We start from the raw sequence: 24,990 nt of genomic DNA, 5'->3' as shown, positions 1-24,990 counted from the left end.
TTAGTGAAAAATGAGAAACTTTCCAAGATTATAAACAAGGCAAAGAATTGTTGCTGTTATTCAACATTGTATTTCTAGCCAGGACAATAATAAGGTAAGAAAAAGACAAGATAACCAGTTTGCAAAATGAGAAGTAAAACTAAGTCTACTTGTAGATCCTATGGTTTTTTCCTATGTAGAAATCTTAAGGAACTGACTATTATAGCTAAATAATAATAATAAATGCATTCTAAATACAGTGGTGCAAACAATTTGAACATAAATAAAAAAAGATAACAGTGGTATGTACATTTGGGACCTTGATATAGATTTTTTTTTTGGTAGAGGGGATTGATCCCAGGGGGGCTTAACCACTGAGCCACATCCCCAGCCCTTTTTGTATATTTTATTAGAAATAGAGTCTCTAAGAGTTGCTAAGTCCCTTGCTAAGTTGCTGAGACTGGTTTTGAACTTGTGATTCTCCTGTATCAGCCTCACAAGCTGATGGGGTTACAAGTGTGCATCCCTGCACCCGACCCTTGATATAAATTATATGTGAGCTAAATATATTTGCTGTTGGTACTTACATTGTAATTTAGTGAATTAATAAGGGACAAATTTTGAATGTGTGGTTTCTATAGATGCACCTAACTTCATACAGTAATATGAAGTTACGTTTTTGGACTTTTTATGAAAGGTATTTTCACTATACTGTCTCACAGAGAAAGATTGTGGTATTCTCATTTGGGTTCAGAGTGGTTAAGTAATATACTCAGGATCACTTAGCTAGTTAGTAGTAGAGCCACTCATATCTCTTTGCATTGTGTCACTTTTTTTTTTTTTAAAGAGAGAGAGAGAGAGAATTTTTTAATATTTATTTTTTAGTTTTCGGCGGACACAACATCTTTGTTTGTATGTGGTGCTGAGGATTGAACCTGGGCCGCATGCATGCCAGGCGAGCGCGCTACCGTTTGAGCCACATCCCCAGCCCCCCCAGCATTGTGTCACTTTTTAAAAAATATTTATTTATTTTTTTTAGTTGTAGTTGGACTCAATCTCTTTATTTATTTATTTTTATGGTGCTGAGGATCGAACCCAGGGCCTCGCACGTGCTAGGTGAGCACTCTATCACTGAGTCACAACCACAGCCCTACATTTTGTCACTTTTGTGGCTTTAATACCTAAGAAGTATCTAAGTGTTTTTGTAGATCAAAAACACTACTTGTCTTTCAAGTATATAAGAATATAATTTTTCGCAGTTTGAATCACATCTTATGCTTAATACTTTATTGAAGTACAATTAACATATAATAAACTGTACATGTAAAGTGTGTAATACATGCTTTGACATGTGTATACTCATGAAACCATCACTTCAGTTAAGATAATGAAAATATTCCTAATTTGTAAGTTATGCTCTCTTTTAATTTGACATTATTTGTGCATTAAATTATTTCATGATATTGTTCTAAGATTTTAAACTCTTGAGACACAAAGTCCTATATTTTAGTCATATTTGTACAGCCCTCCTGTACCAGTCAGGACTTTTAAAAATGATCCATTTTTTTTAAAATGGATGCATTATAATTATTCATTAATTGTAATTCATTATGCCATATTCATAACATGTACCTAACATAAGTTGATTAATCTCATTCCCTAGTACCTTCTGTTTTCCTCACCTCCACCCTCCTGGCCTGACCCACTTATTCTACTCTAACCTCCTATTATTTATTACTATTATTTTTTCAATGAGTGTATTATAATTTTATATATATATATATATATATATACACATACATACATACACACACATAGGTAAAAGCAGAATTTATTGTGGTATAGCAATACATGGACAAAGCATAATTTGGTGGATTTTATTTGTCAGTACTTCTTCATGTCTTCCCATCCTCCCTTCCTTTAGATTACCTTTGTGTTTTTTTGGACTCCCTTCTTTTTTCATGTAACTCTCCTTGCCCCCTTTCTATTACACACACACACACACACTCTCTCTCTCTCTCTCTCTCTCTCTCACTTTAGTATGAGAGAAAATATTCAATCCTCAACTTTCTTGAGTCTGGCTTATTTCACTTAGCATGATATTCTCCAGTTCCAACTATTTACTAGCAGATGTCACAAAATCATTCTTTATGGCTGAGTAAAACATCATTGTCTGTATATATACCACATTTTCTTTATCTATTTGTTGACAGGCACTTAAGCTGGTTCCATAACTTGGCCATTATGAATTGCACTGCTATAAACGTTGGTATGTCTGTATCACTATAGTAAGCTGAGTTTGGTTCTTTTGGATAAATACCAAGGAGTAGAATAGTGTGTTCTTGAGGAATCTCCATACTGCTTTACAAAGCGATTGTACTGATTTGCAGTTTCACCAACAATGCATGTTTACCTTTTCCAACACATCTTCAACAGTATTTATTTATTTATGTATTGGTACTGAGGATCAAACCCAGGCCCTTGAGCATGCTAGGCAAGCACTGTATCACTGAACTATACCCTTAGTCCCTAGCATTTACTGTTATTGAGAACTTAAAAGAAACATAAAAATCTCTGCTTCATTACTTAATTTAAAAAAAATTCTAGTTGATATCTAAGAATATCAACTAGATGTAATTTTCTGCAGTAGAATTTTTTTTTACCTCAGTGGAATTAGGATTTTTTAAGGGGTTGATACAAGTTTCAGTTTTGAGATAAGATTTACTATTAAGCTTATCTACTTGGTTTTATATTTTTTAAAATTGTAACAAATCAGTGGGACTTGGTAGAAAAGATGGTTTGAAGTTTCCTATTCATTCTCAATTTCCTATACTAAAGATTTTGTAGATCAAAAACACTACTTGCCTTTCAGAGATGAACCATTCAAATAGAAAATTTAACATAGTTTATAATTAAATGTAATATAATTTGATATATTACATATTCTGAAGCATGTGTTGCTTAACTACAGGGATGTATTCTGAGAAGCGTGTTAAAAGATTTCATCATTTTGTGAACATCATAGAGTGCCCTTTCACAAACCTAGACGGTATAAGTTAGTCACTTGATATAGATATATGAGGCTGCTGCTAGCATACACAGCATACTTTCTTTTAATATTTATTTTTTTAGTTGTAGTTGGACATAATACCTTTTTAAAAAATATATATTTTTTAGTTTTTTTAGGTGGACACAATATCTTTATTTTATTTTTATGTGGTGCTGAGAATCGAACCCAGTGCCTCACGCATGCTAGGCGAGCACGCTACCACTTGAGCCACACCCCCAGCCCAATACCTTTGTTTTATTTATTTATTTTTATGTGGTGCTGGGAATGAACCCAGGGTCTTAAATGCGCTAGGCGAGTGCTCTATACCACTGAGCCACAACCCCAGCCCCTCACAGCATACTCTTTTATAGTATTTTTTTAATTTGATTTTTAGTATTGAGCTTTGAACCTAGGGCCTTCTACCATGGAGCAACGTCCCCAGCCCCTTCTCCCACCCCTTTTTTGGTTTTAATTTTGAAATCAGTTCTTGCTAAGTTGCTGACTCTGGCCTTGAACTTTGGGATCATTCTTTCTCAGCCTCCTGAACGGCTGGGATTACAGGTGTGTGCCAGCTTGCCTAATGAAACTATTTTTTAAAAAAGCAGATGGCGTACACACTGAGAAAAGATGTTTTTTTAAAGTATAGTATAATATATAAACCAATAACAGTTATTATTATCATTTTCAAATATTATGTACTGCACTTAATTGTATATGCTATATACATGTTATGTGAATAATAGTGCAGTACTGTACTAAGACATTGTAGATATAGGTGGCTACGAGGCACTAGGCAATAGGGAGTTTTCAGCTCTGTTATGTGCGTATGGAACTGTCATTGGATGTGTGATCCATTGTTGATGTTATGTAGTGCATGTCTATACATTCAGAATATTATGTGACTATTTAAGAATGTTGCTATATTCAGAATATTACTTATTCCAGTACTGAAATTCTACATTATTTGCTTTTATCTTTTAATTACTATTAGAGAGGCTGGTAAATGTTTCAAATTGTGGATAGTCTGACTAGCACAGGAAGAGAACAGGTAAATCTACAATCTCATACCTCAAAGTTATAAAACAGATAAATCTATTACAGGTAGCATGCAGACACTGAAAACATCAGTTTTTTTTTCTTTTTTTTTAATATTTATTTTTCAGTTTTCGGTGGTCACAACATTTTTATTTTATGTGATGCTGAGGATCGAACCCAGAGCCTGCACATGCCAGGCGAGTGCATTACTGCTTGAGCCACATCCCCAGCCCCTGAAAATATCAGTTTTAAGTCTTAAGAAATTCACTGGTAGAAATACCAGAGAAAGACTATAAAATAAGTATTTTTAAGATCATTGAATTGTTTTAAGAAGGAATAAAAGAGCAGGAAGAAACAAAGATACTACTAAAATAGACTAGATTAGTTGCTAAACATGCAGCATAAAAGCCACTGAGGTTTAAAAAAGCTCATTGTATAGAAGAAATGGGATTTAAAGTTGGAAATGCAGATTACAACCTATAGACAGAAAAGGGGAAATATGTTAATGATTACTTACCTTTCTTTTTTTTAAGTATTTAATTTTTAGTTATAGGTGGACAACAATGTCTTTATTTTTACTTTATGTGGTGCTAAGGATCGAACCCAGTGCCTCACGCGTGCCAGGTGCACGCTCTACCTCTGAGCCACAACCTCAGCCCTACTTTACCTTTCTTAAAAATTATTTAATTAATTTATCTATTCATTTATTTTTATGTGGTGGTAAGGATCAAACCCAGTGCTTCACAAATACTAGGCAAGTACTCTGCCACTGAACTACAGCTACAGTCCCTGGTTACTTACTTTTTAACACAGTTGTGCCAGGTGCTTTTTTAAAATACTTACCTCATTTAATTCTCAGAACCACTTTTTGAGGTAGTTTAATATCCCACTTGCAGAGAGTACTGTCACAGAGTAAAAACAGTAGATGAAGCAACATCAGTGAAGAAAATGATGAGCTAAGTTTTGAATATCATAAGGAACTTTTGGGGATTTCTGGGGAGTAATCTGGAAGTCACTTGAGCTCAGGAGAGAGATCTGGGCTTAAAATTTTAAGCTGCTTAAGTTCTCAAGGTTGTTGGGCTTGCTGAATACACCCAAATCTGTTTACTTACAAATAGAGTAGTTTATTTAAAGGTTGCTGACTAAAGGAAGATGTAGTTGAAGGGATGATTTAAGTCTGACATCTGACATTTTCTATCTACCTTGGCAAATCTGTAAAGAAAAAAATAGATTATTTGTGGCATGAGATTGAGGTAGAGGAATGGTAGACTGGGGAGTGACTGTTAAAGGTTATATATATAAGATTATGTGGTGACAAAAATATTCTAAGATTGATTGTAGTGGTAGTTCTACAACTCAGTAAATATACTAAAAACCGTTGAATTATACACTTTAAATGGATGAATTGTATGTTAAATGAATTATATCTCAAAGCAATTCTAACAAAAAGTATTCTTCATATGTAAATGTGTTGACCATGACCAAGAATAAACACAGTTTAGCAAAAAAAAAAGTTAAAAAAAATTATATATTAACTTCAGATACAAGAATTTCCATATCTTTAAATGTTCACTAAGTGTTTCTTGATGTATATATTTTCTGTTTGTAACCTCATTGAGAAGTTACACATCACTGCATGGTTCAGAATTCATCAGGAAACATCCAAATGATTTAGAGGTATTAGAAAGTACTTGATAATTGAAGCCATGGGAAAAAAAAAAAAAATATATATATATATATATATATATATATATATATATATATATAAATAACTTAGAAGAGATTTGTACAATGAGTAGTTGAATGGGCCTATGGGTTATAGACAGAACCTAGGGAAGAAAAACATGGATGGATGGAGGAGGAAGGTGAAAGGGGAAGAAAACCAGGAGTATGGTATTATGATTAGGAAGAGTGAACAAATGGTTTGAATAGAATTCTCCTTCAGCAATGTGACCTACTAAGTAAGGATTGTGTTCCACTAGTGAAAATTGCTGATGGTTTTGGCAAGAGCAGTATTGGTGGAATTTTGGATGGAGTAGGCTAAATGAATGGAAGTGAAGTTAATACAGTGCATATTTCTTTTTTAAAAGAATTTTGGCTAAGGAGAGGTGTGTCAGAAGAAAACGTAGGTTGAGGAAGGTTTTTAAAATTTATTTTTAATTTGTTTTTAATGTATGATGAGAAAATAAAAGATGAAGAATTGAAGAGGAGAGGATAATTGATAAAGCAAGGTGACAATCAGTAAGAATGAATCAGTACAAAGAGCTGCCTCTTGGGACTGTCCTTTCTATAGAATAAAAGGAGACAAGGATGTTTAAGGATACAGGATACTGAGAGAGGGATTGAGAAGATTTGGATGTTCATGATTGAATATTAAGCAGTTGCTACTATCTGATGATTTCTCTCTTTTTTTAATGTTTATTTTTTAGTTGTAGTTGGACACAATATCTTTGCTTTATTTATTTATTTTTATGTGGTGCTGAGGATGGAACCCAGGGCCCTGCACGCTCTAGGCGGTCTACTGCTGAGCCACAACCCCAGCACCCCTGATGATTTCTCTTTTGTCAATAAATAAGACTGGTTGCTGAGAGGAAGGAGGATATGGAAAAGGGAAGGGGGCTTGAAAACAGTAGGTTTTTTGTGCAGATTCTAATCAGGGAAGCCTAGAAAGATTTCTAAACAAAAAGCATTGAGAGTTTAATTGAGGTTAGAGATCTAGAATGGAGGTTGAGTAATTTCTTTTTTGGAGTGAGAATTAAAGCAACCCACGGTTAATATTTTGCCAGGACAACAAGGTAGAAGAAGAGGGGGCAGAGGCATTGAAGTATGAGGACTGTGTAAGAAGGAAGCAAAACAGGAAGGACTTGATAGAGAGAAAATCAAGGAGTTCAGGGATTTAAGTAATCTTTGTGGAGCTAGGTCAATTTATTAAATGGCTAATTTACAGGAAATTTTACAGTGCCTTATATTGGGTCTAGAGAATTTCTCAGAGTTGTGCTGCTATGGATAGGGATTCCCCAAATTAGTGTACAGTAGTGTTCAATGGAGAGTCTAGTCATTTCGTGGAAAATATTCAGTGTTTCACAGTTTTTGAAAGAAATGTAAAACTGACAAAATTTATTCTATTTGGAGTGATAGATTTGTAGCTGGTTCTTAATAAAAAGGATTATGATAGAATCTTGGTCGTAGTGAAACTGAAACTGAATGGGGTGAGGAGTAAGGGGAAGAGCATTGGTCTGTGCCTGGTCAACCTCTTAAACTGGACTATTTGAAGGATTGTATTGACATTACCAGAGGTATTGTCAGGATTTGAACCAGAGAGAACAATAGGCATTTGACAGGTCTTCAATGAGTGGTGACAGAAATGAGAATGGGCACAAGATGATAGGTGATTATAAAACTTTTTCATTTGGGCAAAAGCTCTGTAGAGGTTGTTGAGACATTGACCCTGACATAAGTGGAATAATTAACAATGATGATGAAGATAGTTAACATTTATTGGAGGTTTTCTTTGTGCCAGGCACTGCCCTTGTTATGAATGTAATGCACTCCACTATTGTCATGTATGAAAGAAATTAAAAAAATAAAAAACGCTAAACGTAACTGGATTCCTTAATCTCAGGAATCCTTTGAAGTGAGAGATTGTCTTCAAAGAGACTCATAACAAGGGCTGCAGTTGTGGCTTGGTGGTAGAGTGCTTGCCTAGCACACGCGCGGCACTGGATTTGATTCTCAGCACCACATAAAAATAAACAAAATAAAGGTATTGTGGTATCCATCTATAACCAAAAAAACAGAGACCCATAATATTCCCAGAATATCATGAGGTTTACATGTTGGGGAGCAAGGATTCAAACTCAGGCTGACTCCAGAGCAGATGTTTCTAACTACTTTGCTGTGTCATCATGGGAAAGTACGTTAATGTAATTTGTCCAGCATATGTAGTCTATGTGTGCTAAATAATTCACATTGTTTTAATTACCTTAAAGGAAAACTGTTCAGTAGGATTTTGATGATTTCTAATTTGGTGGTGATTGTGTTACTATATATTTGTGTTTAATTAGAACAGTGTTCTAAGTGTGTGGTTCCTGGACTAATAGCATCAACAACATCAACTGAGATCTTGTTAGAAACAGCAATTTTAACCTTGTTTCAGATCTGCTGCTTGAGAATCTTTGGGAATGGAGCCTAAAAGTTTGTTTCAACAAGCTATGCACTTCTGATTCAGGCTAAAATTTGAGAACAGTTAACCCAAAGTAGAATATGGGAAGGTGAATGAGATTTTGAATTAGATACTAGAGAGGTGTTGATTATCTAGTGTTTTGGGGGTCACACTCTGAATTGAATTCTGGTGGGGAATTATTAACCTTATTTTTTACTTTGCATGATTGCAGTTTAGTAGTTGATGCTACTAGGCAAGAGTGAAATGGAAGCAAAATGTCAGTGGATCATCATAACTGTTGTCAGCCCAAATTACATGCTGGGTACAACATCAGCATTATTTTCTTTCCTTTAAACATTTAAAAGTAATATTTTATACACAAATAGATAACAAGTTTTGAAGCAATAATAAAACAAATATCCATGAATCCAGTATACTATTTAAGAATTAGAACATCACCAGTGCCCTGAGAAACCGATCCTATTCCTATTTTCCTTCCAGAATTAATCTACTGCCACAGGTTTATATAAATCATTGCTTTGCTTCTATAGATTTACTTCTATAGATTTATTTCTATAGATTTTATAGATTTCATCCTGAAATTTCTACAGTACTAATTTTGCTTGCTTGTTTTTTAAAAAAAATAATATCAAAATGTTTTTTTTAAAAACTTAGCTTTGTTCACCTAACATTTCTGGATTTGTTAATATAGCTGCATGTAGTTCATTCATCCTTATTGCTGAGCAATAATTATATTTGACAGTTCATTTATTCTTTTAATGAACATTTGGGATGCTTTTATTATTTTTAAAAAATTTTTCGCTATTACAGACCAGGGACGCCAAGAAACTGCTTGTATATCTCATGGCACATATATGCAAGAATTCCTGTAGGGTTTATACCTTGGAGTAGAGCTGTGATGTCATTTGGGTATTTTTCTACTTCACTGGATTTTGCCGAATTGTTTCCCAAAAGTGGTTATACTATTTGACAGTTTACCAGTTGTTCTACATCTTTATTACTAATTTTTGGTAATAAAGTAAATGCAAAATGGTATCTCAATGTGGTCATAATTTGAATTTGCCTAATTAGGTTGACCACCTTTTTATGTCAGCTATAATTTTATGATTTAAAAAATGTATTTTTGATCTTCCTACATATTTTTCTATTGTCTCTTATTGGTGTATAGGAGAACTTGATATATTTTGGGTAGTCACTATTTGTTATTTAAATATCTTCCCAGTTTGATTGTGTGGAATCTTAAAGAATAGAAGTCCTTTGAACTTTAGATAGGGCAAAGGGGAGGGAGGGAAAGGGAGGGGGCATGGGGGTAGGAAAGATGGTAGAATGAGATAATCATTACCCTCAATACATGTATGAAGACATGAATGGTATGACTCTACTTTGTGTACAACCAAAGACTTGAAAAATTGTGCTCTATAAGTGTAATATAAGTTGAATTGCATTCTGCTGTCATAAAATTAAAATTAAAAAAAAATAGAAGTCCTTAATTTTGATGACATTGCTCTTTTGTTTCTGCACTTTTTGTGTTCTACTTCAGAAATCTTTCTCCATTCAGGGATCATAAAATATTTTACTTTAAAAAATTAAAGTGTTGCTTTCAAAGTCTTCAATCCATCTGGAATTGATTTTTCTGTATGGGTTAGGATTAGGGTCTCCAATTTTTTTTTCTTCTCATTATGAGTTATTGGTCCAGTACCATTTACTTAATAGTCTTTTCCCCAGTGGTTTGCAATGCCACCTCTGTCATACCAAGTATCCATGTGTTTGGGTTTTAGGTTTGTTTAGAGGTCTTTCTTATTGGTGAATTTATTTTCTATTTTTAGATATATATTTGTTATATATCCTTAAAAGTAAAGGATTTTTGTTATAGATAAAATTAACAGTAGTAACTCCATTAAATGTCCAGTGTTCGCATTTCCCCAGTTGTGTTCTATATGTAAAGCTTGTGTGTATATAAAACCTATAGTTTTTGTTTAGATCAGTTGCCAATTAATGTCTATTTGTTGTGACTGATTGATATCTTAAACCTCTGTTCATATATAGATTTCTTCTTTGTTTCTCAAACTGCCTGTTCGCCCTTTTTGCCTTGTTGCTTTTGTTTTAAGAGAAACAGAGTTATGGTAGATTTTGCTGATTGCCATGCCAGTGTTGTTTAGTATGTCTCTCTGTTCCCATGTTCCTAAAAAATGGTTATTAGATATAGAAAGCCTGTTCTGATTTATTTATTCACTAATTTAAATATAATTCTTATATAATTCATTCATTTAAAGTATATAACTGAATGATTTTTAGTATATTTGTAGAAATGTGGAACCATTTTCTGTCTATAGATTTGCCTACTCTGGACATTCACAGAGATGAAATCATATAATATGGGATCCGTTGTGACTGTTTTTTTTCTCATGGCCTGTATTCAAGGTTCTTGCATGTTACTAGTATGGGTGAGCACTTCATTCCTTTTTGTCACTAAATATTTTACTCTGTGGATATACTATTCTGTATCTGTCCTTGTCAATTGATGGACATTTGGGTTGTTTTCACCTTTTGGCTATTGTTGCTGTGTTGCTGTGAACATTTGTGTGTATGTTTTTGAACAGATATAGGTTTTTATCTTGTAGATGTATACCTAAGGGTAGAATTGCTGTATTATGGTAACTCAGTGTATAACTTTTGAAGATCTGTCAGATTGTTTTCCAGAATATCTATACCAGTCCCATCATCTGAGGGTTTTAACGCCACCCCTCCACACCCCCGCCATAGATCCTTTTAGTATTTATTTCTAAGGCCTTAGTCATATCACCTTTTTGATTTCCAACATTGGTAAATTTATGTCCTCTTTTTGTTTCTTTTTGTCTTGTGTCAGTTTTACTGATTTTTTTGATTAGGGGCGGGTCCTGGGAATTGAACTCAGGCACCTGGCCACTGAGCCACATCCCCAGCCCTATTTTGTATTTTATTTAGAGATAGGGTCTCAGTGAGTTGCTTAGTGCCTCATTTTTTGCTGAGGCTGGCTTTGAACTCTCAATTATCCTGCCTCAGCCTCCCGAGCTGCTGGGATTAACAGGTGTGCGCTACTGTGTCCAGCTGATTGTGGGTCCCCCCCCCCCACCCCCAGAGAGATCTTTGTTTCATTATTTTTTCCCCTTTCCTGTTTAAAATTCCGTCAATTTCTGTTCTTTATTACTTCCTTCTTCTTGTTTGGGGTTTATTTTGCTTTTTAATTCTGGTTTTAGAGCATGTCAAAATATCAGTTAACCTCTTTCCATCTATTTTCTTCAATTATTTTTTTAGTCGTAGATGGACACAATATCTTTATTTATTTATTTTTATGTGGTGCTAAGGATCAAAACCAGTGATATTGAGTAAAACTGAGAGTTTTGGGTTTTTATGTAATTTTAGTTCATCATTTAAAATCTAACAATGGTTAGTTCTTAATTGTTTATTTTTTTAGTTAATGGAACTTTGTTTTATTTATTTATATGTGGTGCTGAGAATTGAACCCAGTGCCTCACGTGTGGTAGGCAAGTACTCTACCACTGAGCTACAATCCCAGCCCCAGTTAGTTCTCAATTCTTAAGATTAAATTGCTTCTAAAAAATTTAAATCTCAAACACCTGAGACCATACCAGCAGTATCAATATTTTGGGACTTAAGTAATCTTTATTTTTCTTTTTAGACCATGCGAAGACACAGAAATGAGGTGACAGTTGAACTGCGGAAGGTAAGAGAAATATGCCTTTAAAGAAAACAAGTTAAATGATTTTTCTGATGTTAGAATTCTGTTTAACTTGAATAATGAAAATACTGTGACAAATTAGTGGTCATCCCTAAATAAAAACAGCATAAAGACACATCATTAATTTGCAGTGGTATATACTCACAATATCTTCCATTTATCAAGTGTACTAGGTACTGTGAGTAGTACTTTATCATCATTGAAATTTTCAAAGATCTGATGAAGTTGGATACTGTTCCTTCATATCCTCTTTCTCTGGGCTATGTACTACTAGCTAGGATTCCTCTCCCCTTTCCCATATAAAACTTCCATATACTTGCTAGAGGTATTTTAGGAAAATAGAAGTAGGAAAAACCTTGTATCTTACCAGTCAAATGTAACTGCTGTTAAAATACTCTCTTCCATTATTTTAAGAGTTACTGTCATCAAATTTTCCTGCTTAACCCACTTTATTTAAAGCAAATATTTAAATTGCCAATCAAGAAGATATACATAATGAATTCCCTCTAGATACATGTACTTTCTAAGAATAAATTCGAAATTTATTTCAGACCCTGATGTTAGTCTTAGATTAGATTCTTGTCCTGATCTAATTCACTTCTAAAACTCTTTCCTATATTAAATTACCATCTTGGAACTTTCAGTTTTAAATAAAAGAAATGTCTTAATTCTGAAAATATGTACCCTTTCAGAATCTCTAGAACCTTTTTTAAAATTTATTTATTTTTTATTTTTTCTTTAGACCCTTTAAAATCTCTAAAACTTTAAAAAGTAACAGTACCGTTTGCCAGATGAATCCATCGATGAGGTTAGAACCCTCATAATTTCGTTACCTCCCAAAGGCCCCAACTCTGAAAACTGTTGCATTGGGGACATTTCAGGTACAAACCATAATACAGGCTGAGGTTTTTAAAATTGGAAATTAAAAGGATTTTGTCTGAATAAACATTTATTCTAACATAACTTAAAATATGAAAAATAAATTAGAATTAGCTCCCCCCTCCAAATATTGACATACTAAAGTTTTAAAGTTTTGCCCAACATCAACATTTTGCTAATTGGTATAGTATATAGTTTCTGAATTCCATTCTTCTATACCCCTTCCCACTTATTTTATTAAATTTGAAAATACTTGCTAATTGCAGTATCCTGTTAAAAACTTCTCTTTCCCCCTATCCCTTCCATTCCCCCAGCCCCTGCTACTCACTGCCCTCTTCTGACTTGAACCCAGGGGTACTGTACCACTAGGCCACATACCTAGACTTTATTTTTCTAAATTTTTATTTAATATTTAAAAAAAAATTATTCAGGGTTTTGCTAAAGTTTGCTGAAGCTGACCTTGAACTTGGGATCCTCCTGCCTCATCCTCCTGAGTCACTTGAGATTGCAGACATTGCAGGCATACACAACTATGCCCTGCCCAGCTAACTTCTTAATTCTTATACGGACATAATAGTGTTTTTAAAGTCATATTTGCAAGTTCTTTCAGAATCTTGGGTCATTTGGACCAGAGAAATGAAGTAAGCCTTAGCTTAGTGAAGTAAGATGAGCTGCTTGGCAGTCTTAACACTTTGGACTTAGCTTCTTCTTTTTAATATTACACATACAAAAAAGGCCACACATCTTGAGTATACAACTAGATGAAGAATTTTTGTAAAATGAACACATCATGTTACCAGCTCCTAGATTAAGAAAGAAAATACTCTCTGTACTACAGAACCCCTTCCTAGGCACCACCAACCCTTGAGTCAACCATTATCTTGATTCCTAATACCATGGATTATTTTGCATATTTTAAATTTTATATAGGTAGAATGATGTGTTCTTTTGCATCTGGTTTTCATTCATCAAATGAAGATCATTCTCCTTAACAGAGGCAGTGGGATTAAAATTGGAATTAATTATTCATTAATTGTCATCTGTTAACATGATACCATCTCTCCCCACCCCATATAGATCTTTATTTTCTCTTTTCAAACTTGCATTACAACTTTAAAAACTTTTGTATTAGTTCTGGCATATACAGAAGCCTCTCCTTAATTTAAACTTTTTAGCCCTTCTAATATGCTTATAAATCTAAGGTATTTATTTATATTTGGTTATTTGTTCCTACTTCTATAGTTATACTGGCTTCTGTTTATAAAAGTTAGAATTTATGGAATTTAAATTCTTACTTGTTAGAGTACATCTTTTTTTTTTTTTTTTAAGAAAAAAGAAAAAGAAAGTTTATTGCTTTACTAGCAAAGGAGAAACACAAGGAACTCCTGTTTCAAAGGCTGTGATTCTGCCCATCAACAGGAACAGGAGGTTTTTTTAAAGAGGTGATTCAAAGGCTAAATTCCACGTGTTCTCTTGGAGTTGTAATTCACTTAATTTGGGAGATGGTCATTTCTTAGATCTTCTGGTACCATCCCCAAAGTCTGGATTACTTCTTCTGTGGTGTATGTGTACTAAAGGACAGATAAATCTGCCTAGGTGGGGAAGAAAAGAAATTCTTTTCCCCCTGAAGTTAGAGATGGGAACAGATTAGGGAAGAGCAGGGAGAGATGAAGAGAAAGAAACCTGTCCATTAAAAAAATCAGTTGCAATGGCAGAGCAGCAAGGGCTGTATTCAAAGCATAAAGTGGACCACGGTTACATTTCCCCACTATCAATTTCTCCATTTCATTTCTGTGGAAAAATGGGCCATGACATCTCCAAATTGCTTCCTGCTGAAAGGCGATGGATGAGATTGAGGTCCTTGTTCTCTATCAGGTGGGGCTTAGACAATTAAGGGCATTCAGCATGAGAGCAGTCCATAGAGTACATCTTCTAAAATATTCACTTTGATTTCCTTAGAAGTGTTTTCTTTTTTCTGGATAACATTATATCTATTCCAATTAGTATGATTAGATTCCTGAGTATCCTTATAGAAGGACTAAAAATGAAATGAACTAAAGAATTCTCAAGCAGTTACATATTTCACATTTAAGAATTCCCTACTTAAGAATTCTCTACTTATTTCACATTTAAGAATTCCCCTAAGTAGAGAATTCTTGAAACAAAATCTAGATTTCAGACAAAGCTTAATTGATTTTGATGATTCTGAAAAAATGTGAAGAGCCCTTCAAGAGAAGATTTCTTTACACTTTATGGTCAGTGTCTGTCTCTGTTTCAAGTCTTACTGGCTCTGTAGCTCCATTGAGGAGGGAATGAGTATTATATCCTGATACTGAGATTCTTGAAAATAGAAGAAAAGGAAGCTAGTTCCCAGAGTTTCACTGATGAGCTCTATCCATTTAAGGAATGTTAAGTGGGGAATGTCATCTGCTGTTTGATAACTCACTTCCCCTTGGGAAGTTGCTTTGAATATTTCATTTTCTATTAGATTTTAATTCTGTGAGATTACTTCTGTAGTGAAAGGAATAACTACATCCACTATTCATCTGTCCCATGCAAATGATTCACACGTTTCTTCCCTATATATTTCAGAATGCCCACTAAAGTTCTAGGCATATAGTTGGTACTCAATAAATGCTATTATCCAATAATTAAATTGAATCATTATCTTTTGAAATTTGTACTTTTAGCTGAGCACAGTGGTATATGCCTGTAATCCCAGTGGCTCAGGAGGCTGAGGCAAGAGGATCATTAAGTTCAAAATCAGTCTCAGCAACTTAGTGAAACCCTGTCTCAAAATGAAAAGTAAAAAACAGGCTGGGGATGTGGCTCAATGGTTGAATGCCCCTGGGTTCAATCCCTGGTATAAAATAAATAAATAAATAATTTAAAAAATTGTACTTAAGTTATTCATTGAAGAAAATTCCTCATCTGTGAATTTGTGCCCAAGGTAAAACAAGGCACCATTTCTTTTATCAAGTTCTTTTAGAGGGCTAGGATTGTAGCTCAGTGGTAGGGCGCTCGCCTCGCTCGTATGAGACCCTGGGTTCGATCCTCAGCACCACATAAAAATAAATAAATAAGGTAAAGCTGTTGTGTCCAGCTACAACTAAAAATAAATAAATAAAAATTTTTTTTTGAAAAAAGTTCTTTTAGAGACACATAAATAGAAAGATACCCCATGTTCATTGATTGGAAGACCTAATATTGTTAAAATAGACCTACTACCCCAAGTGATCTACAGATTTAAAGCATATTTGATCAAAATTCCATTGCGTTTTTCCAAGAAATAGAAAATCAATTCTAAAATTCATATGAAACCACAAAGACCCTGAATATAACCAAAGCAATCTTAAGCAAATGAACAAAGCCAGAGGCATCACACTCTTTGAAAATCTACTGTAAAAGTATAGTAATCAAAGCAACACGGAAGTAACGTAAAATCAGGCATGTAGGCCCATGGAACAGAATGAAGAGCAGAGAAATAAATCCACACATTCATAGTCAACTGATTTGCAACAAAGGTGCCAATTTTCAACAATGGGGAAAGAAATGTCTCTTCAATAAATGATGTCAGGAAAACTGGGTATCTATATGTGAAAGGATGAAATTAGACCCTTACCTCATATAATATACAAAAATCAGTTCAAAATGAGGTAAAGATTTAAACGAACGACCTGAACCTTTGACATTACTAGAAGAAAACACCAGGGAAGAGCTCCATGACATTGGTTTGGGCAGTTTTTCCCTGGATATAACCCAAAAAAACAGGAAATGAAAGCAAAAGTAGATGGAATTACATCAGACTTAAAAGCTACCCAGCAAAGGAAGTAATCAACAGAGTGAAGAGACCATATGAAATGGAAGGAAATATTCCTAAGCATACATCTGATAAAGGGTTAAAATCCAAAATATAAAGAACTCAGTTCAATAGCAAGAAACCAAATTACCTGACCAAAATCTGGACAAAGGTCCTGGATAAACATATCTTAAAATGAAATCAAAATACAAAATTAAACAAAAAGCATACAGATGGCCACAGGTATATAGAAAATCAAGACTACAATCAAGTACCACCTCATACCTGATAGTGTTGGTGAGGATATGAAAAAAAGGGCACCCTTACACATGGTTAAGAATATAAATGAAGAACAGTCTTTATGGAAAACAGGATGATCCATCAGTACCACTGCTGGGAATATGTATTTCCCATGGAAAAAGCAAAGGAAGTGAAATCAATGTGTCAAAGGAGGTACCTGTACACTCATGTTCATTGCAGGATTATTCACAATAGCTTAGATATGTGATCAACCTAAGCATTCATCAACAGATGGATGAATGGACAAAATGTGGTATATATGCACAACTCAGCCACTTAAAAAGAAGGAAAGCCTGTCATTTTCAACAACATAGGTCAATCTGGAGGCCATTCATTATATTAAGTGAAATGTGCCGGACACAGAAAGATAAATGATCTCACTTATTTGTGGAATCTAAAATAATTGAACTCATAGAAGTATAGAGTAGAATGATGGTTACCAAGGATTATAGGGCATGGGGTGAGATATTGGCTAAAGGATATGAATTGCCAGTTAGATAGGAGAAATAAGTCCAAGAGATCTATTGTCAGATAATGTTGGCTATATTTAATAATGATATGTCCTTAAAAATTCTGCTGAGATTTTAAGCATTTTCACCTCAAAAAATAAGCTTGCCAAAAGATAAGGAGTTTGTGTCAGAGTGTAAATCAATGGTGAAAATAAGCTTATAACAAATAGTTTGAAGACTACCAGCCAATCAGAGGGCCACATTTTGAATAACACTGATAATGATAAAAATTGAGAATGAAATCTAGTCTACTAATATATGTACTATTTACCTGACCTCTGACTCTTTCTGTATGAGTTCTTATTTTCTTTTACCTCTTTGCTCCCTTCCTTTCCTATTTAGTTAGCTAGGCTTTTATGCCTCAACACTTCCACAGATGTCTGCAGTCCTGTTCATATCACATTGTAGACAGAGTTACGTAGGAATTAAGTAACTTACCTTAAGTCACAGGCTGATAAGTGGCAATTCTATTAACCATTATGCTATAATGCTCAGTGTAAATGTTTACTGAGTGAATAGTTATTTATATATGTTGACTGTCAGTCCAAAACCTGTTATTGGTATTTTCAACTTTGGCACATTATGTTAAAACTTAAGGTAATTTTCTTTTCAGTCAGACTGTTAGTACTAAAGATGAGACACATTGATCTTACTTTAAAAAACCACTGAAGTATCTCATTTGGCTAATTAGATCCAGTACTTATTTTAGTTGTATGACTTTTTAGTAAAATATCTCTTTTTAAAAATAAATTCTGCATATTAACAGATTAAAGGAGAAAAATCATACAGTCATTAGTGGAAGAAAAACATTTGACAAAATCCAGTACTCGTTTGTCATAAAAATCACTCTGCCTTTTAGGAGTGGGAAGAATTACATCATCTTGATAATGAGCACTGTGAGTGTGTCTTAATGATGAAAGACTGAATGCTTTCCCCTAAGATTTGGAAACAAGGCAGGCATTCTCAACTGCTGTTATTCAGTATAGAGCTGGAGGTTCTAGACAGTATCTTAAGTCAAGAAAAACAAATTTTAAAAAGGCAGATAGTTTGAAAAAGAAGAAATGAAATGGCCCCTATTTGCAGATGACATGAGTATCAATATAGAATATCCCAAGAGGGGGCTGGGGTTGTAGCTTAGTGTTTAGAGTGCTTGCCTAGCACATGTGAGGCATTGGGTTCAATTCCCAGCATTACATAAAACTAAACAAACAAAATAACGGTATTATGTCCATCTACAACTAAAAATATTTTTTAAGAAATCTATGAAAAATCTCCTAAAATCTAATAAGAGAGTTTAGCAAGGTTACAGAACAAAGAAACACACACAAAGCCAATCATTTATATGTAACAACTAAAAATTTAAAATATAATACCATTTATAGTCATTCCAAAGAAGAAAAAAATACTTTTGTATACATTAACACAATGTATGGGATTTGTATACTGATTACAAAATGCTAATGAAAGAAATTAAACCAGACTTAAAATGTAAATGGAGAGAAATTTACCACATTTATGAATTAAAAGCCCCAACATAGTAAAGGTATCAGTTATTGCTAAACTGATTTACTGGTGTAATGCATTATCTATGAAATCTATTTTGTAGAAATAGACAAGGTGGAAACGCATACTATCTAGAATAGCTAAAACAGTGTTGGCAAAGAAAAATAAAATAGAAAGAAATGCTTCACCCAGTATGAAAGCTTAAAGTGTATCAATACAGTATTGATTACTGTATTGTATTGCAAGAAGAATGGGTACATAGATCAATGCAATAGAAGATAGAATCTGGAAATGGGCTCAACTAATTTTGGGCAAAGGTACAAAACCAAATCATTGGAGAAAGGATGACCTTTTCAATAAATGATTTTACACCAATTGAATGTCCATAGGCCAAAATAATACCTCAACCTATAAATCTCACACTTTTCTTTGAGTGTGAATGAAATGAATCATAAATTTATGTGTGAAGCACAAAAGTATAAAACTTTTTTTTTTTTTTTTTTTTTTTGGTATAAGGATTGAACTCAGTCACTTAGCCATGAGCCACATCCTCAGCCCTATTTTGTATTTTATTTAGAGATAGGGTCTCGCTGAGTTGCTTAGCATCTCACTTTTTGCTGAGGCTGGCTTTGAACTTGTGATCCTCCTGTCTCAGCCTCCCAAGCTTCTGGGATTATAGGCATGCGCCACCACACCCAGCAAAACTATAAAAAATACTTTTGTATACATTAACACAATGTATGGGATTTGTACTGATTACAAAATGAGGGGAAAAAAACATGGGAGAAAGCCAGGCATGGTGGCGCACACCTGTAATCCTAGTGGCTCAGGAAGTTGATTTAGGAAGAGCGCAAGTTCAGAGCCAGCCTCAGCAACTTAGCGAGACCCTGTCTCAAAAAAAAAACAAAAAGTGCTAGGGAAGTTGAAGTTGCTCGATGGGTAAGAGCCCCTCGGTTCAACCTCTGCTGCCACAACCAAACCAAACAAAATAAATGTGGGAGAAATCTTCAGGATCGAGGGTCACGTAGAGTGCTTAGACTTCACCATTGAAGCATTATCCATAAAAATCCAGATTGATAAATTGGACCTTAGTGAATTAAAAATTTTATGCTGAGAAAGCTCATGTGAAGAAGATGAAAAGACAAGCTAGTAATTGGTGGTGGGGGGGAAACTTGCAAACCACATATGCAATAAAGGACTACTACTATCCAGCATATTTAATGAACTCTCAAAACTCAGTAGTAGGGCTGAAGATATAGCTTGGTTGGTAATCAGCTTGCCTTGCATGAACAAGACCCTGGGTTCAATCCCCAGTACCACCAAAAACAACAACAAAAAAAAAAAAAGTGAAAAAAACAATAGGCAAAATGTGAAGAGTCATTTCATTTAAAGGAATATGCAACTGGCAAATAAGCTACTGAAAAGATGTTTATTATTATTAGCCATCAGGGAAATAGAAATTAAAAGTAAAGCTACAAATCTACCATAACAATTAAAATAAAAGCTAGGGATAACGATCAAACACCGGTGAGATATGAAGAGACTGGATTATTAATTTATTGCTGATGGAAATGTGAAATGGTACTATCACTCTAGAAGGCCATTCAGCAGATTTTTTTTTTTTTTTTTTTTAAATCTAAACATGAAACTTCTGTGACCTAGCACTCACACTCCTGGGCATTTCTCCCAAAGAAATGAAAACTTACGCTCATATAAAACTTGTACATGGGGGCGCTGGGGTTGTGGCTCTATGGTAGAGCGCTCATCTAGCACATGCGGGGCATAGGTTTGATCCTCAGAACCACATAAATAAATAAAGGTATTGTGTCCAACTACAACTTAAAAAAAGGGGAAAAAAAAAAACTTGTACATGGATATTTATAGCAGCTTTATTTGTAATAGCCAAAATTTAGAAACAAAGCAAGTGAGCGTTAATGAGCAAATTGTTAAACTGTGATGAGGATTGAACCCAGTGCCTCACATGTGCAAGGCAAGTGCTTTGCCACTGAGCCACAATCCCAGCCCCCACAATTAAATGATTCTGCAAACTGGGCTTGATGGTACATACCTGTAATTCCAGCAGCTCCAGAGGCTGAGGCAGTAGGGTTGCAAATTGAGGCCAACCTCGGCAATTTAGCAGGACCCTGTCTCAAAAAGGGCTGGGGATGTACTTGAGTGGTAAAGCACCCCAGGGTTCAATCTCCAGTACAAAAACAGACAGACAACAACAAGAAGAAAAAACTTATGGGTGGAAGGAATATTTTTGTAACCAGCCAGCAATAATGTCATTTCACAAGTGTTAATATTAAGTGGACAGTCTGTCTTGTGAGCATTTTACTTACCTTTCTGTAAGCAGTTAGATGCAACTGGAGTTATGCTGCTACTTAAAAAAAGTCAAATACATTTAAGAAAACAGTCTCTGAAGCCATTATGTGGGTTCGAGTTTTTTTTATATTCTTTTAGTTGTTGATAAACCTTTATGTTATTCATTTATTTATTTATATGTGGTGCTGAGAATCAAAAACCAGTGCCTTACACATATGATTCAAGTACTCTACAGTAAGTCTCAACTCCAGTCCCTGGGTTCAAGCCCTTTTTTTGTATGTGGTGCTTAGGATCAAATGCAGTGCCTCACATATGCTAGGCAAGTGCTCTAATGCTGACTTACAACCCCAGGGTTCAAGTCTTAACTCTGATATTTCCCATTTATGTAATTTAATTTAGTCAGGTTTCTTATGTCTCCTTTTAGTCATCTGCAAGAATAAGGATTTTGGTTTTAGGGGAACTAAAACTAAGGATTTAAGGCGAGGGTTATTCCTATATAAAAACAGATTTATTACTTATTTCAGGTTTTAGTGAAACTGGTAAGTAAAATTATCTGTCCTTTTTAAGGTATTTGAGTACTGGGGATTGAATCCAGCGATACTTTGCCACTGAGCTTCATTTTCAGTCCTTTCTGTGTTTTATTTTGAGACAGGGTCTCTCTAAATTGAGTCTGGCCTCAAATTTATATCCTCCAGCCTTAGCCTCCTGAGTTACTGGGATTACAGGCATCTGCCACCATGCCTAATTCCTTTTAAGATTTATATGAAGTGACTGCTATCTTGTTTCACAAATTTAAGTGTAGAATTGCAGGCTACTTTTTCAAGATGGAAAGAGAAATTTGGGAATGAAAAAGAAGTACTTTATCTGTAAATTAATAAACATACAGAACTTATTAACTGAGTATTGGAAGTATTAGGTTGAGACATAGAAATTTCTATCTAATCTTTTTTGACCTATTAAGTGGCAATTTGTTGTGCTTTAATATAGTAGAAAATCTGAAAAGAATTAGATAAGTATAGTACATGATTAATAGATTTATAATGAATTTTTAAAGGAACTCAAGAAATGATCTAATTTATGTGGGTGTTTGAGAATAGGTGGGTGATGAAATTGAACTAGTACACATACCCCCTGAACTCCCCTACACATGACAAAAGAAAGGACTATTTTTTATGGGTGCGTAATATATTGTAATACAACTTTCAGGAGGGCAAAAATCTCTAGGGTGTGTCAAGTGAATGGATAATTCAAGTTGTTAATAGTGGTTTTTTGTTTGTTTGTTTATAGTTTCTTGGTTGTTGCTACTATTGTTCTAAGTGCTGCTAAGGATTGAACCCAGGGCCTTGCACATACCTGGCATGTGATATAGTACAGCTACACATTTAGCCTCAAATTACTAGTTTTGGTGAAGTTTCCTTTAATGATTAATCATATCATGTTACCTTTGCTTGGCTTGTACATGTCTTCATTAGGAGTAAAGTATGGGAGCAGGGATTGTTTCTCAGTGGTAGGGCACTTGTGCAGCATGTGTGAAGTACTGAGATTGATTCTCAGCACACATTATAAATAAATAAAATAAAGGTCCATTGGCAACCAAAAGATATTTAAAGAGAGAGAGAGAGAGTAAAGTATGGATCTTATGCCCTAGATATTTTGGCCTAGGTCGATTTCAGTTTAAATGCAGAGGTTATCTAATTGTTGATAAAAGAAACAACTTACTAAGAAGCTATAATATATGCCTAATAATTTTCCCAGATACATATAAAAAAAACATTGGCAAAATTAGGACAAATTTGTCAAAGGTGTAATCACTGTGGGAGACTTCCTTCTTAGTAATGAATAGATTAAACACACAGTTATAGAAGATAGCTTCATTCACACATTTTTTGTTTTAGAATCATATAAAACTATATACATAGTTGGAAACTGATTTTGTGATAGTTTATTATTTCCTGAGGTACTGTTGGATACCACATTGAACAAAAGGGACCTTGGGACATTATAAAATTTTAAAGAAATACAGTGACAGATATCATAGAACTGTTAGATCTTAGATAGTTGAACATTTAAAGCACTATGTATTTCTTTCAATCACATATTCTATCTAAGAGTGAAGTCATTTTCTTCTTTGAATTTATGTTTTTCTTTTTGCCAGAAAAAGACTTATCTACATCATAAACTGCCATTTACTTCCTTTAGCCTACAGTGTGGACAAAGAAGGTTTGAGAACCTCTGGTGCAAAGCAGATGTCCGTTAGTTTCAGTGTATTATGTAGAACATGTGCTCTGACCACAATGTGATTAATTTACAAATCAGAGAGGAAGACAGTTATAAAAACCTCATAGTTTTAAAGCATTTCTGAATACTTTGGGAATCAAAAAAAATTCATGTCAGAACATGTAGTTAAAGTGGTAGGTACTTGATAGGAGAAATTCATAGCAAGTAGAGAAGAAACAAGTGATGTCAGGAATTTTTAAAGGTGCATTAATCTAATTATAACATTTTAAAACATGAGTGCATCAGTAGTTCTTACTGTTTAATAATAAACCATTTCAAAACTTAGCATCCTGAAATAGCCATTTTACACACTGAACAGTTCCCTGGGTTGGCAGAAGTTTTTTGGGTCTAAGAAAATTCAGCTCTTTTCTTCTGGGTTCCTTTCTTGTCTCTGGTCCGTTGATAGGTTGTTTGGTGACTAGATGATGTAGAATGATCTTCTGTATCTGGCTCTTTGCTGGGACTTCAGTTATCCTCCACATAACTTCATCCTCCACTGATTCTGTGTTGTTTACATGATGGTTTCAGAAAAAGAATAGCAAGGGAGAGGGTATTCCCTGACAGAAGGTATTCAAGTACGTGGCAATTTATGATGTTTCTTCCTGCTTAATTGTCTCATTGCCAAAACAAGTCACATAGTGGTGCCAACCGTTTGCGTAGAGCTATACTACACAAAGGTTTGGGTATGGAAAGAGGAATTATTGTCTTTGTGTGTGTGTGTGTGTGTGTGTGTGTGTGTGTTACTGGGGATTGAACCCAGGGCCTTGTGCATACGAGGCAAGCACTCTACCAACTGAGCTATATCCCCAATTATTGTCACATTTATAAGGAGTCTACCATAATTTGAATATGAGCAACTTCGTGCCAACAAATTTGAAAACTACACTGAAGCGGTCAGTTTTCTAGGAGAGGGGGACAAAAATACCCAGTAGATTCAAGAACATGAAAAATTTGAATATATCTAAAAACAGTTAAAGGGATTTTTATCAGACGCTTAAAATGTAGCTTCTCCCAACCCTCCTGCAAAAGAAAATTAGTAGTTTTACAAGTTGAGCTTCAGCAGATATTCAAGGAACAGATAATTTTTGCTTTACTAAATGATTTCAGAAGAAGCGAAAAGAGAACATTTCATCTTACGAAACTAGCACAACCATGACCCCAAGCACCAGACCAAGATGCTTACCAGCCAGTTCAGTTGAGAAAATAGGGGAAGAAAAATCCTAAATAAAATATTTATAAATTGAATTCAACATTTACTTAAAAACAATCCAAAAGATTATTCCAGAACTTTCAAGGATAATTTAACATTAGAAAAGCAACTGTTTACTACATTTACAGGTGAAAAGGAAAAATTATGTGTCTACTTCATTAAATTCCAAAGAAGTGCAATTTAATAAAACTAAAAACACATTT

General features: G+C 34.4%; 1 protein-coding gene across 1 annotated transcript in view; it reads left to right on the top strand.

Annotated features, from left to right (window-relative positions):
- Kpna3 (karyopherin subunit alpha 3) overlaps positions 1-24,990 on the top strand; it is a 78,191-nt gene that overhangs the window by 26,969 nt on the left and 26,232 nt on the right. Inside the window, exon 2 of the mRNA XM_027928813.3 lies at positions 11,926-11,970. Coding sequence (XP_027784614.1) covers positions 11,926-11,970 — 45 coding nt within the window. The remainder of the gene's footprint in view (positions 1-11,925; positions 11,971-24,990) is intronic.

This window comes from Marmota flaviventris, chromosome 4 (assembly GCF_047511675.1).
Source record: "Marmota flaviventris isolate mMarFla1 chromosome 4, mMarFla1.hap1, whole genome shotgun sequence".
NCBI lineage: Eukaryota > Metazoa > Chordata > Mammalia > Rodentia > Sciuridae > Marmota > Marmota flaviventris.
The sequence above is the reverse complement of the archived record's forward strand: the minus strand, read 5'-3'. Positions and strand labels throughout refer to the sequence as shown.